We start from the raw sequence: 15,000 nt of genomic DNA, 5'->3' as shown, positions 1-15,000 counted from the left end.
AGCTTGTTTTATTAACATCAACACTAACACAACTTCCTCTCACTCACATGGAGGACACAAGACACGAGGTAGGTTTGCTTGTCCAAATCAAAACGGAAAAAAACCAATATAGTTTCATATAAACGTCCCAGTGCACTGGGAGTAACACACGGACACCAGCCGGTGACTGAGCCCTCACACACCCAGCTGGGACCCATGTCACGTCCCACCAGTGCACAACGGCCACTGACCCATCTGACTGACCCATCTAACTGCGGTCGGCGTGAGCGGCGCTTCACACACGCGTGCTGGTGTCGCTCATGCGGAGACACCCGCCCGGGCTGGACCGGGGGACAGCAGCACAGACCCGGACACACACCGGACCCACACCGGAGCCCCGATTCGTGTGTAAATCAGGCGCGTTGTTGTTATTGAGTCAAAGCAACACTGATCTGTGTGTGTGTGTGTGTGTGTGTGTGTGTGTGTGTGTGTGTGTGTGTGTGTGTGTGGAGCCCAAACGTCTCACCTGTTCCTGTACGAACTCGACATGTTCACTCCACCAGAAACACCAGCGTGCTGCAGCAAAAACAGTCCGAGTGGAAACAAAGATGACGCGCTCCGCTCAGAAAACCTAATGTAGTCAGTCTACTGTAGTGTGAATTCATTATACTACATTTAACACACTATGTGATTTATTTTGTATCGATCTGCCTGTTTTATGCATTCACATTTCCATATGTCTATATTATTCTAGTTTATTCCTTTTTTGCTTAATGTCATTAGACCAAACTCAAGATAAACGAATTAATAAACACACCACACACACACTTTGAGCTGCTTTAGAAACGATTTTCTGTTCATACTGAAATGAACACATAATTAGATTTTATGTTTTTTTTATTATAATTACATCAGTAGTTTATCACTAAATTTTATTTCCCTTTTGTCTGTGTTGGCCATTTCTATTGTAAGGACATTAAACATTACACAGTGCTGCTGCAAATGCTTCTGTGCACACAACTCGATGCGCTATAATCTCCGTCAAATTTAGACACAATTTACACAAATATTTACCTTAACATTTAATCATATATTTTGTAAACCTTTGTGTCAGTTTATCTGGTGCTGCATTGAAGACCGACACCGTAATTTCACTGTGTTTGGACGACATTAAGAGTCCGATTAATCAGTTTTAATGAAGTCACGCTAGTCTCCTCCCCTAACAGGAAGCAGTTATTTGACCTGCAGGTGACCCGGAAGTGCAGGCTGATGTTTTGTTGACATCAGGACGAGCGAGTTAAAAAAAACACCAGAAAGAAGCGAAGTGCAGTTAACGAACAATATTATACGAGTAAATGAATTAACGGAAACCACCGAGCGCCGCCAGGGTGAAAGTTTCGGCGGTGATTCTGGTAATCCCGCGCGCCGATGCCGCTGTCAGATCTCATACGACGCGTTTAATATGTGATTTCGCTTTTTGTTTGGTTGACATGCTAACCCAAGGCGACGGTGTTAGCTGGGGCAAGTTCGCTGCGCGAGCGGCGTCGCGAGCGGGTCTGGGTGTCGCGAGCGGCGTCGCGAGCGCGTCTCGTGCTTGGCTACGGCGTTCTGTAGCCAGTTAGCTCGCCTAGCTTAGCTGCGAGCTGTGGCCGTTAGCGAGTTCTTGAGGGCAGTGTGAATGTTCCCTGACAGTATGACTTACACAGTACTGCCTATAAAACATTTACTGCGTGTAAGAAACACACCGCAGTAAAATGTACGAAACATGATTTTAATTTAATTTTCTAACACAACTATTTTAATCCAGTGATTCCGACGTTTGTGTCGAGCTAATGTCGTTAGCTGGTCGGTCCTGTCAGGCGCAAGACCAGCTGGAGCTCGTGCGGATACATTTACATTAACAGTTGATCTAGTAATATATATATGTATGTATGTGTGTGTATATATATATATATATATATATATATATATATATATATATATATATATATATATAATGTGTGTGTGTGTGTGTGTGTGTGTTTAGTAATGTATATATATATATATATATGTGTGTTCAGTTGATCTAGTAATGTGTGTGTGTGTGTATTATATATGTGTGTTCAGTTGATCTAGTAATGTATATATGTGTGTTCAGTTGATCTAGTAACGTATATATATGTGTTCAGTTGATCTAGTAATGTATATATATGTGTTCAGTTAGCCACTGCGAATGTAGCTGCCTACATAGTGTGATGTGTCACTAGCCGACACATCTCACAGCCTTTGAGACGTTTATTTTGCCAGCACTGGTCAAATAACCATTAGGTTGTCTTGTCTTCTGTGTGTGTTGTGGTTATATAACTAATAGGATCAACAGTGGCTAGCTAGCTTGTAGTTTTTGTTAGAATTACGCTTTCACAAGTAACTGGCAAGTCAAATTATTTATACATTATATATTTTGGAAGAATATTATACTCCGACATGCTGTCAGGTAATGTAGATGTTTTTACACCCTGTTTTTGTTAATAGGCTAGCTTCTCCCAATGCCTGCTGCCTGAGTCCAGTCAGCAAGACAGCACGACACATCGCCGTCCTTGTGTTGCCCTGGTGATTGACCCCGGAATCTGAAGGGTGTGTTGCCATGGCTGCCAAGGCAGGGGACGACCCGGACAGCCTCATGTCTCTGTGCACGGTGTTCTGTGTGAAGAACCTGAGGAGAACCATGTGCTACGTCAGCGACCGGAACAAACTCTGCCTGCGGCCCGACGTGTTCCTGCCCAGCGAGATCTGTGATAAGCTGGTTAATGTGTATGTAGACAGATGTAATAGTTTACACCAGATTACATCATCTGAGATTTCGATTTCAGTGATGGGTTGTGTTTGAAACCATCTGATGTTGCCAACCATGTTTAAGTTGTCAGAAGCAGATCAGATGTTGGTGTTTGAGGTTCTCTGCTGGTTCTCTGAGTTGCCTTTGTTCCTCCTGTGTAGATACATGGAGCTGGTCCACACTGAGAGCGGCTTTGAGCCGCTGGATGGTTTCTTCCAGCTGTTCTGTGACCCACGCAGCACTCGTTTAACACAGCTGCACCTCCGAGAGGATTTTGTGCGGGATCGAGACCTAGAGGCCATCTCAAAACAGGTGGGGACCACACATACACACACATACACACACACACATACACACACACACACACACACACACACACACACACACATACACACACACACATACACACACACACACACATACACACACATACACACACACACAATCACTCGCTCTGTTACATAATGCTGATAGACTTTGAGGAACGGGGAGGGGGGCTCAGATGGGGCCAGTGCCCCTGTCACAACATCCTTGCCCCCCCCTAAATGAGGTGTGAGATGCATCATTTTGTTAATGGCGATAAAGCGGCAGCAGTATTGGCAACTTAGTGATTTTGTCGCTATGAATATTGTGGCCACTTCATGGCCCCTTTCTCAGAAAAATCCTAGCTCTGCCCCTGTGAGTAGTATTGAGTCAAAGTATGTTGTATGTATTGACCAGTGTATGTTGTTATTAAACGGCTGCTTTCATCACTATTATATAGGAATGGGCCCTTGACTGTTAAGTTATGAAACATTTAAACATTTTATAACCTGTTTTCTGTCTCTAAAGTTCCTGAAAGGATTGTTGTCTTCCAGCGGCAAGTCTTTCTGAACTACAATACCCTGTCGGAAACGTTTCAGTCAGTATTGAGACGTTTACACCAGTCAGTAATGATCTGTCTTCAGATTCTGGATCTTCTCTTCTTCTAGACCTTATCACAGATTCTGGTCCAGTCAATCATAATGTTCTCATTTCTTGCTTTTCCACTGTTGGTCTTACTGGTACTGTCCTGGTTCAGATGCTGTTTAACTGATAGGTGTATTGCTTCATTGGGAAGCACATCTCACACTGCTCTTGTTACTCGGGGTGTTACCCAGGGCTTTGTTGTTGACCCTCTGTTATTTCTCACTTGCGTCCTGCCCCTTGGACACATGATCCTTTGTCATGTCCTCAGATTTCATTGGTGTGCTGATGATATTCACACCTTAACACCAGTCCCACACAATTACTTCTTCCTTTCACACTTGTCTCCTGTGTTCAGGAGTTTTAAGTACTGGTTGAGCACAAATTTAAAACTAAATGCTACCACTTACTTGCTATTGATGATGCTCCAGTCAGTCCCTCTGCTGTTTGTAGCATGGGTTTCCTCTTTGACCCCTATCTCACCTTTGACCCACATATGACTAACTGCATTTATCCATGTTGCTCAACTCTGACCTGGGCTGCCCTTCAACGATGCGCAGATCCTAGTGCCTACCTTCATTATGTCCAGCACTGCAGCACCAGAGATCTACCTTCAACGATGCGCAGATCCTAGTGCCTACCTTCATTATGTCCAGCACTGCAGCACCAGAGATCTACCTTCAACGATGCAGAGATCCTAGTGCCTACCTTCATTATGTCCAGCACTGCAGCACCAGAGATCTACCTTCAACGATGCGCAGATCCTAGTGCCTACCTTCATTATGTCCAGCACTGCAGCACCAGAGATCTACCTTCAACGATGCAGAGATCCTAGTGCCTACCTTCATTATGTCCAGCACTGCAGCACCAGAGATCTACCTTCAACGATGCAGAGATCCTAGTGCCTACCTTCATTATGTCCAGCACTGCAGCACCAGAGATCTACCTTCAACGATGCAGAGATCCCAGTGCCTACCGCTACAGTACTACAGCACCTCCCTGACCTGGGCTCTACCTTCTAAAGCTTTTTGTGTATGCAGTACATTTAAAGGTCTGCAGCCTACAACCCACTGGGGATCCAGCTAAGATCACCCCCTTCTTCACCAGCTATGCTGGCACCAGTGACGGAGTGTGTGCTGTTAGTCTTGTGCTCAACCTTCAGACCTTCTTGGCCTTGTGGTGCTTCTTGCTCTTCCGTCTGTGATCCTCTGACTCTGGCCTGCTAGGCATCCTCAAGGTCAGGATGGGTCTAGTGCTTCTGTCCCTCTGGAGAGACATACCCACACCTGTCTGTCCATCTGGAGAGACATACCCACACCTGTCTGTCCATCCTCAAGGCCCAGACCTCCTTACCTCAGGACATTTTCACAAATTTTTACAGAGAGCACTGATGAGCACTATTTAGTTACTACAGTCTTAACTGAGTAATAAACCCATCGGTTATGACTGCAGTAAGTGCAATAAATAGGGGTGTGACGAGATCTCGTGTCGCGCGTTAAAAATCTGTCTTGCGAGATTTGTGATGACGTCAGAATGATGTGTGAAAATACAGGTATTACTATTGAAGATGCCCCCACCACTTTCACATCGTTTGTTTGGCAGCATTTTGGGAACCTGGCAGAAATGATAAATGACAAGAGAGTGACTGATAAGACACGGACCATATTCAAACATTGTATGAAAATAATGACGTACACGGCGACTAATACGAGCAGGATGCAGAGACATTTACAGCAGCACCACAGCTCAGTACTCAAATCAACATATCTCACTTGAACAGAGGTAGCAGGGACAGAACGGCGCTTTGGCAAGTTGAAACAGCAAAGGATATCAGGAGCAGTGTGGCGATGTTAATATACTAATATGTGGCGATGTTAATATTCTTAAAAATGAGCATGTCAGTGTAGTTGCAGCAAATTCAGTGACATATTTGGTCAGGCTCTGTTTGCACTATTTGAACTCTGTATTGACAGAGAAGAACTTTTCGTTTTGCACATAATACAGTGAGTCCCCTCTTAACGACGGGTCTGGTTAACGACGGATCAGAGTTACGACCGACTTTTTCGCGCAGAGGAGCAGTGGCAGCACAGTGGAGTGTTGTGGAGCGTTGTGGGGTGTAAATCAAATCAAATCAAATCAAAGTTTATTTGTATAGCGCTTTTCACAACACATGTTGTCACAAAGCGCTTTACAGGATTTAAAAGGTTAACAATACTATGGGTCCAGAACCCTAATGAGCAAGCCAAAGGCGACAGTGGCGAGGAAAAACTCCCTATGATGGTGGGGATTAGGAAGAAACCTCGGGAGAACCAAGACTCAAAAGGGAACCCATCCTCCATTGGGCGGCCCGTTAACACACAAATTACACAAAATACAGACAAATACACAAGTCACACACAAATCACACAATCAGACTAAGTAGAGTAAAAATGAAAGTTCTGGGTTATGATATTGTCACTGTAAATGTCTGTTGATGAACGCCAGGCTTTCATTCCGTGTCGGAGCAGCGATGCTGGTATTGTAGGCTCCGACTGCAATGTTACTCTCCAGGTGAACCTCGGAGAAAAGATACGAGATGTAGTAACTATGTAACAGATTAATCAAAGGCCAAACTAAACAGATGAGTCTTTAATCGAGTTTTAAACATTGAGACTGTGTCTGAGTCCCGAATAGAGGCAGGAAGATTATTCCACAGTTGTGGAGCTTTAAAAGAAAAGGCTCTTCCACCTGCTGTGATCTTTTTGATCCTAGGAACAGTTAATAACCCTGCGTCCTGCGAGCGAAGTGAACGCGCTGAGTTATATTGTTCAATAAGTTCACTAAGATAGTCTGGAGCTAAGCCATGCAGCGTTTTATATGTTAATACAAGTATTTTATAGTCAATACGGAATCTAATTGGCAGCCAATGACGATAGTACGGGACTAATGTGATCAAACTTTTTAGTTTTTGTTAAAACTCGTGCTGCTGCGTTCTGAACCAGCTGGAGTTTGTTTATCGATTTACCAGAGCATCCAGCTAGGAGACTGTTGCAATAATCTAAACGAGAGGATATGAATGCATGGATTAGTTTTTCTGCATCACTAATATTTAATATGTTTCTAATTTTGGCTATGTTGCGCAAGTGAAAGAACGCTACCCTAGTTATATTATTAATATGTGTATCGAACGAGAGATCTGGGTCTATTGTGACGCCCAAGTTCTTTACCTCTGCGCTGGGTGTAGTGGAGTGTTGTGGAGCGTTGTGGGGTGTAGTGGAGTATTGTGTACGATAAGCCCATCTCGGCAACGCGATCGCTCTTTCTCACGCTGTACGCACGAGAACATTGTTAGTTTTTTCTATACTGTATTTACGATCAAAGCGTATCTAAATCTAGGGTCACGCTTAACGACGAAAACTGCTTTACGACGGACCTTTCAGTCTCTAACACCGTCATTAAGCGGGCACTTATTTAGATTTAGATACGCTTTGATTGTAAATACAGTATAGAAAAAAACCAACAATGTTCTCGTGTGTGCGTACAGCGTGAGAAAGAGCGATCGCATTGCCGAGATGGACTGCGGTGGAGGCTGCACTGCCTCAGCTTATCGTATACAACACCCCACTCCAACAACACCCCACAACACCCCACTACAACAACACTCCACTGTGCTGCCACAACTCCTCCGCGCAAAATAAAAAAAAAAGTCGGTCGTAACTCCGGTCCGTCGTTAACCAGACCCGTTGTTAAGCGGGGACTCACTGTACTACCATATGACTCAGGCTCACAGCTAAATGCATTCCAGTGGACCAGCGTGTACTGTAGGCCCAGTTGACCAGCGTGTACTGTAGGCCCAGTGGACCAGCATGTACTGTACGCCCAGTGGACCAGCGCGTACTGTAGGCCCAGTGGACCAGCGCGTACTGTAGGCCCAGTGGACCAGCGCGTACTGTAGGCCCAGTGGACCAGGGCGTACTGTAGGCCCAGTGGACCAGGGCGTACTGTAGGCCCAGTGGACCAGGGCGTACTGTAGGCCCAGTGGACCAGCGTGTACTGTAGGCCCAGTGGACCAGCGTGTACTGTAGGCCCAGTGGACCAGCGTGTACTGTAGGCCCAGTGGACCAGCGCGTACTGTAGGCCCAGTGGACCAGCGTGTACTGTAGGCCCAGTGGACCAGCGTGTACTGTAGGCCCAGTGGATCAGCGTGTACTGTAGGCCCAGTGGACCAGCGTGTACTGGGCTTACGCACATTGACAGCTGAACATCACCCCCATATGTACACCCCATAAAGTGCTACAGCTTTATGCAGTGGTGTTGTGTCTACCGTGGTCTCTTTAATGAATGCATACCTGAATCCTTTTGAATGCACAATGGTTGGGGTGTGGATCCCACAAGACAGCTGACTAACAGCATCAGCTGCCTGTACCTAGTAACCCAGCAACCTGGCCAGAGCGCACAGGAACACACGATTGTTGGGCTGATGCTGCCATGGTTACGTAGCGCTCCTCTAACACCAAGATGTTGCAGTGTTTGCAGCCGTGTCTGGTTTGCATATGGGCAATATGATTTATTCAGGAGCAGTAACAGTGTTCAGTACAGTACACCCACTCGCTGTTTCTGTGACTTTGCTAGGAAAAGCAGAATGTTAAAGTGTTTAGTGATAACAGTTAAAAATAATAACCCCCCCCCCCCCCCCCCCCCCCCGCAGGACCTGATGGAGCTGCACCTGACGTCCTGCACACACCTGAGCGCCCGGAGCCTGCGCACTCTCACCTGCTTCCGCCACAGCCTCGTGTCCCTCAGCCTGTTCGGCTGCGCCAACTTCTTCTTCCACAGGGCGCGAGTCCCGCTGGCCTGCGGGGAGGACGAGGATGAGGACGAGGAAGGCCAGCTGCCCGGCCACGCCGCCACAGCCGCCTCCGACTTCACCTTCCAGGGCTTCAGCAGGCTGCGTCTGCTCAACCTGGGCGGCCTGGCCGTGGAGGTGGACGTGGAGGCCCTGCTGAAGCCCCTGCCCACCCTCACGTCCCTGGACCTCTCCGCCGTCCACCTGCCCCGGCCCGCCTTCTTGGCCCAGTGGAGGGACAGGCTGGCCTCACTGGTCCTCTACAACGTGGACCTTACTGAAGAGCTCATCAGCACCGTGGTGCATCTGAACCAGCTGAGGTGAGAATCGCACCTGACCACTCAATGAGGCTCAAACCTTAGAACTACGGATCTAGGACTGGAACGCCCTGGATAAAAAAAAAAAGTCTATTCCAGACATGGAGAATCAGAGTCAGCGAATTTTGTTTACGGGATCTTTAAATTATAGTATTTATTACAATACCATATTTTCATGCGTTTCCTGAGTTGTATTTTTGGCACCCTGTTTAACCTCCTTTGCGTTTATTGTAGGTCAGTGTAAGTTGGGCAGTTTGACATTTAACTACCTCACTATGTCAGAATGTCTTTTTTTAACCCTGCATATGGTTCTAGTTTTACTGTGTGTTGTAGGGCACATGTTAATCCTGCCACAATGTTCTCACTAGTTAGCATTCATCAGACAGCATTGGGAATAAATGAGGCCATAGGGCAGATATATGTTCTATATATATATATCTCGCTGGCCATCTCATTTCTGCCTCATGGTTTCTGTGTGATAGGAGAGTCTCCAGGTTTTAGTCGCAGGCCCGCAGGTGTGTTATTTGCCGTTGTGTTTGTTCTGTTTCGTCTGTCCTGATCACGGCTCCATTCTGAATAACATTACAGTGTTCTTGCTGTAGATCCTGGCCAGTAGTCAATATTCCAAAATATTGTGACCACCTTTCTAATCTAATAGTGGGGGAGGAACCAGCCTTGGCTCAGATGACACTAACAGGAAGTGGTGGCCTTTATAGTATCAGGTGGCAGAAGATATCTGGAGACACTAGAGAACATTCCACCTGCAGCAGAGCTCTGGGCTCTGTGGGTCAGAACAGTGAACCTGGTAATCCGTGTGTTCACAGGGAAGGACTCCAGAGTCACTGTTGTGCATCACTTGTTGTGCGTCACTGTTGTGTGTCATGCACCACCCTCGTGTGGTGTGGTGGGGTGTTTATCCTGTTGATCGGCACCATTGCCGTCAGGGAAGAGTGTCAGTGTGTACAGGTGGACCTGATCTACTCGTATGGCCAAGAACCGCTGGTGTTGACACGCTCGTGCAGTGGTGTTGACACGCTCGTGCAGTGGTGTTGACACGCTCGTGCAGTGGTGTTGACACGCTCGTGCAGTGGTGTTGACACGCTCGTGCAGTGGCGTTGACACGCTCGTGCAGTGGCGTTGACACGTTCGTGCAGTGGCGTTGACACGTTCGTGCAGTGCCGTTGACACGCTCGTGCAGTGCCGTTGACACGCTCGTGCAGTGCCGTTGACACGCTCGTGCAGTGGCGTTGACCCGCTCGTGCAGTGGCGTTGACCCGCTCGTGCAGTGGCGTTGACCCGCTCGTGCAGTGGCGTTGACCCGTTCGTGCAGTGGCGTTGACACGCTCGTGCAGTGGCGTTGACACGCTCGTGCAGTGGCGTTGACACGCTCGTGCAGCGGTGATCCGGGTCACTCTCACACGTCTCCATCTCCTCAGAGACCCCAGAGGGGACGTTGTTGGCGGAGGCCACTCTGAATAGACGAACAATAATCCCAGTGTCTGTTCTCATCTCTAATCGCCCTGTTTGTGTCTGAGTGTCCAGATCTAAGTCTGGCAATATTCAAACACCTCCTTAGTAAACACCACAGACGCTTCCAAGTCCAGTTGCTTAGCGACAGTGTTCCAACATTAACCATTGGTTGGACGACTCTGTCAGACATGCATATTCATTAGTTTGACAGGGTACCCGCGGGTCCTTAAAAAGTCTTAAAATGTCTTAAATTTAGTTTTCCATATTCAAGGCCTAAAAATGTCTTTAAATGTCTTGAATTTTATGAGGGGAAGCATTAAATTATTATAAGTGTGTGTTGTTCAGTTTTTCTGGCGCAATGTGAACTTTGCCGAATCTAGCGCTAATGCAGAAAATAACCGCTCCAGGGTCCTAGTGCTAGATTCCTAGCGTTGGAGTATACGGCCTCAACAACGTCAACAATTTTCGTTCGCCTATGCCCCCCCCCCCCCCCCCTCAACGATGTGGAACACACCTGCATCCCCAGAAATAGTATTATTTTTCCTTGTGAGAGGTATTAAAAAGGTCTTAAAAGTCATTGAATTTGAGATTTAAAAATGTGCAGATACCCTGGTTTGATGTCCCGTGTTGAAAATGCACGTCCTGATTTGTACTTTACTTGTTGTGAACTTTACATTGTGAAGTGTAAAGTTACTGTATTGACAATGTTACTTAAAAAAAAAACATCTAGCCTTAGTTGTGTATTAATGTTGAGTGTACCAATGTTTTTAGACAGCTTAATGATGAAAGGGGTTGGTATCCTTCTCGCTCACCGTCCTTGTGTTTGTAATGTTTTGCTCCATTTCAGTAATTAATTCATCACATCACACCCAGACAGTGAAAATATCAGTGTTGGACTACAGTTGTGACAGTGGGTGTTGTCTGATGTTTTGGTAGTGGGGTTGTGTTAATATGCGGGTGTTGTCTGATATTACTCCTAGGTTCTTGTCTGATGTTGTCTGATGTTTGGAGGTTGTATTACTCTGAGGGTGTTGTCTGATGTTGTGTGGTGTCTCCCAACACTCCAGGCACCTAGACATTTCCCGGGAGAGTCAGCGCTCCTCTAAGTTCAAGATGTCCAGGAAGATCCTGGTGAGCATTGTGCAGGGTTTGGAGAACCTGGTCTCTCTCGACATCTCTGGCCACATCATGCTGGACAACTGCACCGTGCCGCACTTTGAAGAGGCCGTGGGGCGTCCCAGGTACGAGGCCTACACACACAGGAAGACCCGTCGTGCCCTGGGGGCTGTGTCCATGGTCAGACCCAGTGTTGTATAAAGTATTAGAGACCCATACTTGAGTAAAAGTACAAGTTCTCTATCAAAAAATTGACTTGAGAAGAAGTTGAAGTGTTCTTTAAAAACTTTACTTAAGTGGAAGTACAGAAGTATTCAGCATTTTTTGTACTTGAGTATTGCAAGTTGTTTATTCTAAAATGTATTACTCAGGTACTGAAAGTAAAAAGTACAAGTATTGTGTTTTGTATTAATTAAAGAAAGCCGTCAAAGTTTGATTATCAATTGTTTTTATATATCACTTACAAATCAAAGATGTCAAAGACCACAAATACACAAAGTGTTCTGTATGTACAAACAAGTAGCAACTTAAAAAAACTGTGCTTAACACTTCGTACACAAAAAACAGATAACCTATGTCCCGCTACGTCGTAGGTTTGACGCAGAAGTACAAGTTCGCCTTAATTTAGCTGAGAAAACGAGGTGTACTTTGGACGTAAAATTCGTCTGTCGGATTCTAAGGGTGAGGCTACTGCCCTGGGTTTATCCTCAGCAAATGCCCTTACCCTATAAAAACACTACACTATAAAAATGGGCTCATGATTAGTCAGCATGAAAAGAGACACGGCTTACTGTTACCAGCTAATGTTAAGTAAACACTGCAGCACGTCATGAACATAATTAGGTTAGTTAGATTAAAAAAAAAGCTAATTATTTGGAATAATTTTGAGTATATGTGTATTTGTATGAATATGAAATTAAGCTGAAGTTGCTGGAAAATACTGAAACTTGACGTACAAGTGCATGAATTCCACCTTGTAACTTCTCACGCACAAAAATCGAGAGGTGCACGACCTCGCGATGCGACTGCGCGTGCGTGTCCAACGCGCATGGGCGGAGCCACCGCGATTGCGTCATTTTTGCCGTGCGGACCCTTGCGGCAGTCACGACGTGTCAAGTGAACCTAGATTACGAAGCTCAAGTGTTCAGTGAAGGCAGCAGCAGAGTAAACGAGACGCGACCGGAGCATGCGTAGTTTTCTCATAAGACAGCCTGATCGCTTGACCCGGTGACAGCGCCAGCTAACATGCTTATAATTGTAACGAGTAACTATACATCACGTAAAAAATGTATCGGAGTAAAAGTATTAAACTGATGGAAAATACAGTTGTGATCAAATTTATTCAACCCCCAATGCTGCGAAGGGTTTTATGGAATTCAGTGCACATTTGTAATTGTGTTCATAATGAAATCTTACAAGGACTTGTTAAAGAACTAAATGCAACTAAGATAGCATCAATTTTTTTTGTCATAAAGTATTAAATGGCCTTTTTGTGATTTCTTCATTGACACAATTATTCAACCCCTTTACGACTACCACTCCTAAGAACAGAGGTTCATTCCAGTGTTTTCCATCAGGTATTGAAAACATCTGTGGATGTCAACGAGCAGCAATCAAGCATGATAAGCACCAATTAGGCAGATTTAAAAGGACTGTGATACTCGGCTCCTTCTAGACATCTACTGGTGTGTTTCCAAGCATGGTGAAGGCAAGAGAATGGTCCCAGAAGACAAGAGAAGAGGTTATTGCTCTTCACAAGAATGGCAATGGATATAAAAAGATTGCGAAGTTGTTAAATATTCCAAGAGACACTATCGGAAGTATCATTCGCAAGTTCAAGTTAAAGGGCACAGTGGAAACGTTACCTGGTCGTGGCAGAAAGAAGATCCTGACCACGACTGCTGTGCGCTACCTGAAGCGTAATGTGGAGAAAAATCCCCGCGTGACTGCTAAGGAACTGAAAAAAGACCTGTCAGATGTGGGCACTGAAGTTTCAGCTCAGACAATAAGGCGCGCACTGCATAACGAAGACCTCCATGCCAGAACGCCCAGACGCACCCCCTTGCTGACTCCAAAGAACAAGAAAAGTCGACTGCAGTATGCCAAAAGTCATGTGGACAAGCCACAAAGGTTTTGGAACAGGTTTTGGAAACTAAATTAGAACTGTTTGGGACAATGGACCAGCGCTATGTTTGGAGAAGGAAGAACCAGGCTTATGAACAAAAGAACACCTTGCCTACTGTGAAGCATGGCGGGGGGTCAATTATGCTTTGGGGCTGTTTTGCTTCTAATGGTACAGGAAAGCTTCAACGTGTGCAGGGTACCATGAATTCCCTTCAGTACCAGGAGATCTTGGAGGAAAATGTGATGGAGTCAGTCACAAACCTGCGGCTTGGGAGACGTTGGACCTTCCAACAGGACAATGATCCGAAGCACACATCCAAGTCCACTAGAGCATGGTTGAACATGAAAGGCTGGAACATTCTAGAGTGGCCATCGCAATCACCAGACTTAAATCCAATTGAGAACCTCTGGTGGGACCTAAAGAAGGCAGTTGCAGTGCGCAAGCCTAAGAATGTGACTGAACTGGAGGCTTTTGCCCATGAAGAATGGGCTAAGATACCCATAGGTCGCTGCAAGACACTTGTGTCAAGCTATGCTTCACGCTTGAAAGCTGTCATAACTGGAAAAGGATGTTGTACTAAGTACTAAAAAATAATGTCACTAGGGGGTTGAATAAAACTGATAATGATGTGAGCACAGTAAAGACATTTGTGGTTATTCCATCATAAATATTATGTTATGTTTGTCTAATTTATAAGTGCCTCTTTGATATAATTGTAAATAAGATGACTGAAATGATCAAAATCAATGTCAAACTGGCCAAAACACTTTATTTCAGTGGGGGTTGAATAAATTTGATCACAACTGTATGTAGTGAAGTGGAACTAGGAGAAAAAAATAATACTCCAGTAAAGTACAGATACAGCATTTTAGTACTTAAGTACAGTAGTGAAGTAGTTCTACTTCGTTACTAAACAACTCTGGTCAGACCCTGGTCCAGCGCCGTGGTCAGACCCTGGTCCAGCGCCGTGGTCAGACCCTGGTCCAGCGCCGTGGTCAGACCCTGGTCCAGCGCCGTGGTCAGACCCTGGTTCAGCGCCGTGGTCAAACTCTGGTCCAGCGCCGTGGTCAGACCCTGGTCCAACGCCGTGGTCAGACCCTGGTCCAGCGCCGTGGTCAGACCCTGGTCCAGCGCCGTGGTCAAACTCTGGTTCAGCGCCGTGGTCAAACTCTGGTCCAGCGCCGTGGTCAGACCCTGGTCCAGCGCCGTGGTCAGACCCTGGTCCAGCGCCGTGGTCAGACCCTGGTTCAGCGCCGTGGTCAGACCCTGGTCCAGCGCCGTGGTCAGACCCTGGTCCAGCGCTGTGGTCAGACCCTGGTCCAGCGCCGTGGTCAGACCCTGGTCCAGCACGGTCTACAGTGAGACATGTCTGAGAGACTCTGATTTTTCATGGACTCATCTCCCCCTTTTC

The 15,000-nt window shown here is 46.1% G+C and overlaps 2 protein-coding genes across 4 annotated transcripts in view; one reads left to right on the top strand and one right to left on the bottom strand.

The window, feature by feature from the left end:
• tbc1d13 (TBC1 domain family, member 13) overlaps positions 1–578 on the bottom strand; it is a 15,561-nt gene extending 14,983 nt beyond the window's left edge. For both annotated transcript variants that reach the window (XM_076993023.1, XM_076993024.1), the window contains exon 1: positions 506–578. In XM_076993023.1, coding sequence (XP_076849138.1) covers positions 506–528 — 23 coding nt within the window. In that variant the 5' untranslated portion in view covers positions 529–578. The remainder of the gene's footprint in view (positions 1–505) is intronic.
• A 648-nt stretch (positions 579–1,226) lies between these two features.
• Positions 1,227–15,000, top strand: part of zer1 (zyg-11 related, cell cycle regulator) — a 23,474-nt gene continuing 9,700 nt past the window's right edge. Inside the window, exons 1-5 of one of the 2 annotated variants that reach the window (XM_076993018.1) lie at positions 1,227–1,391; positions 2,491–2,769; positions 2,953–3,103; positions 8,424–8,881; positions 11,416–11,589. In XM_076993018.1, coding sequence (XP_076849133.1) covers positions 2,603–2,769; positions 2,953–3,103; positions 8,424–8,881; positions 11,416–11,589 — 950 coding nt within the window. In that variant the 5' untranslated portion in view covers positions 1,227–1,391; positions 2,491–2,602. Of the gene's footprint in view, positions 1,392–1,601; positions 1,736–2,490; positions 2,770–2,952; positions 3,104–8,423; positions 8,882–11,415; positions 11,590–15,000 lie in introns of those variants that run through there. The other variant, XM_076993019.1, reaches the window with a different exon arrangement.

The sequence above is a fragment of the Brachyhypopomus gauderio genome, unplaced genomic scaffold (genome assembly GCF_052324685.1).
Source record: "Brachyhypopomus gauderio isolate BG-103 unplaced genomic scaffold, BGAUD_0.2 sc102, whole genome shotgun sequence".
Taxonomy (NCBI): Eukaryota; Metazoa; Chordata; class Actinopteri; order Gymnotiformes; family Hypopomidae; genus Brachyhypopomus; species Brachyhypopomus gauderio.
The sequence above is the reverse complement of the archived record's forward strand: the minus strand, read 5'-3'. Positions and strand labels throughout refer to the sequence as shown.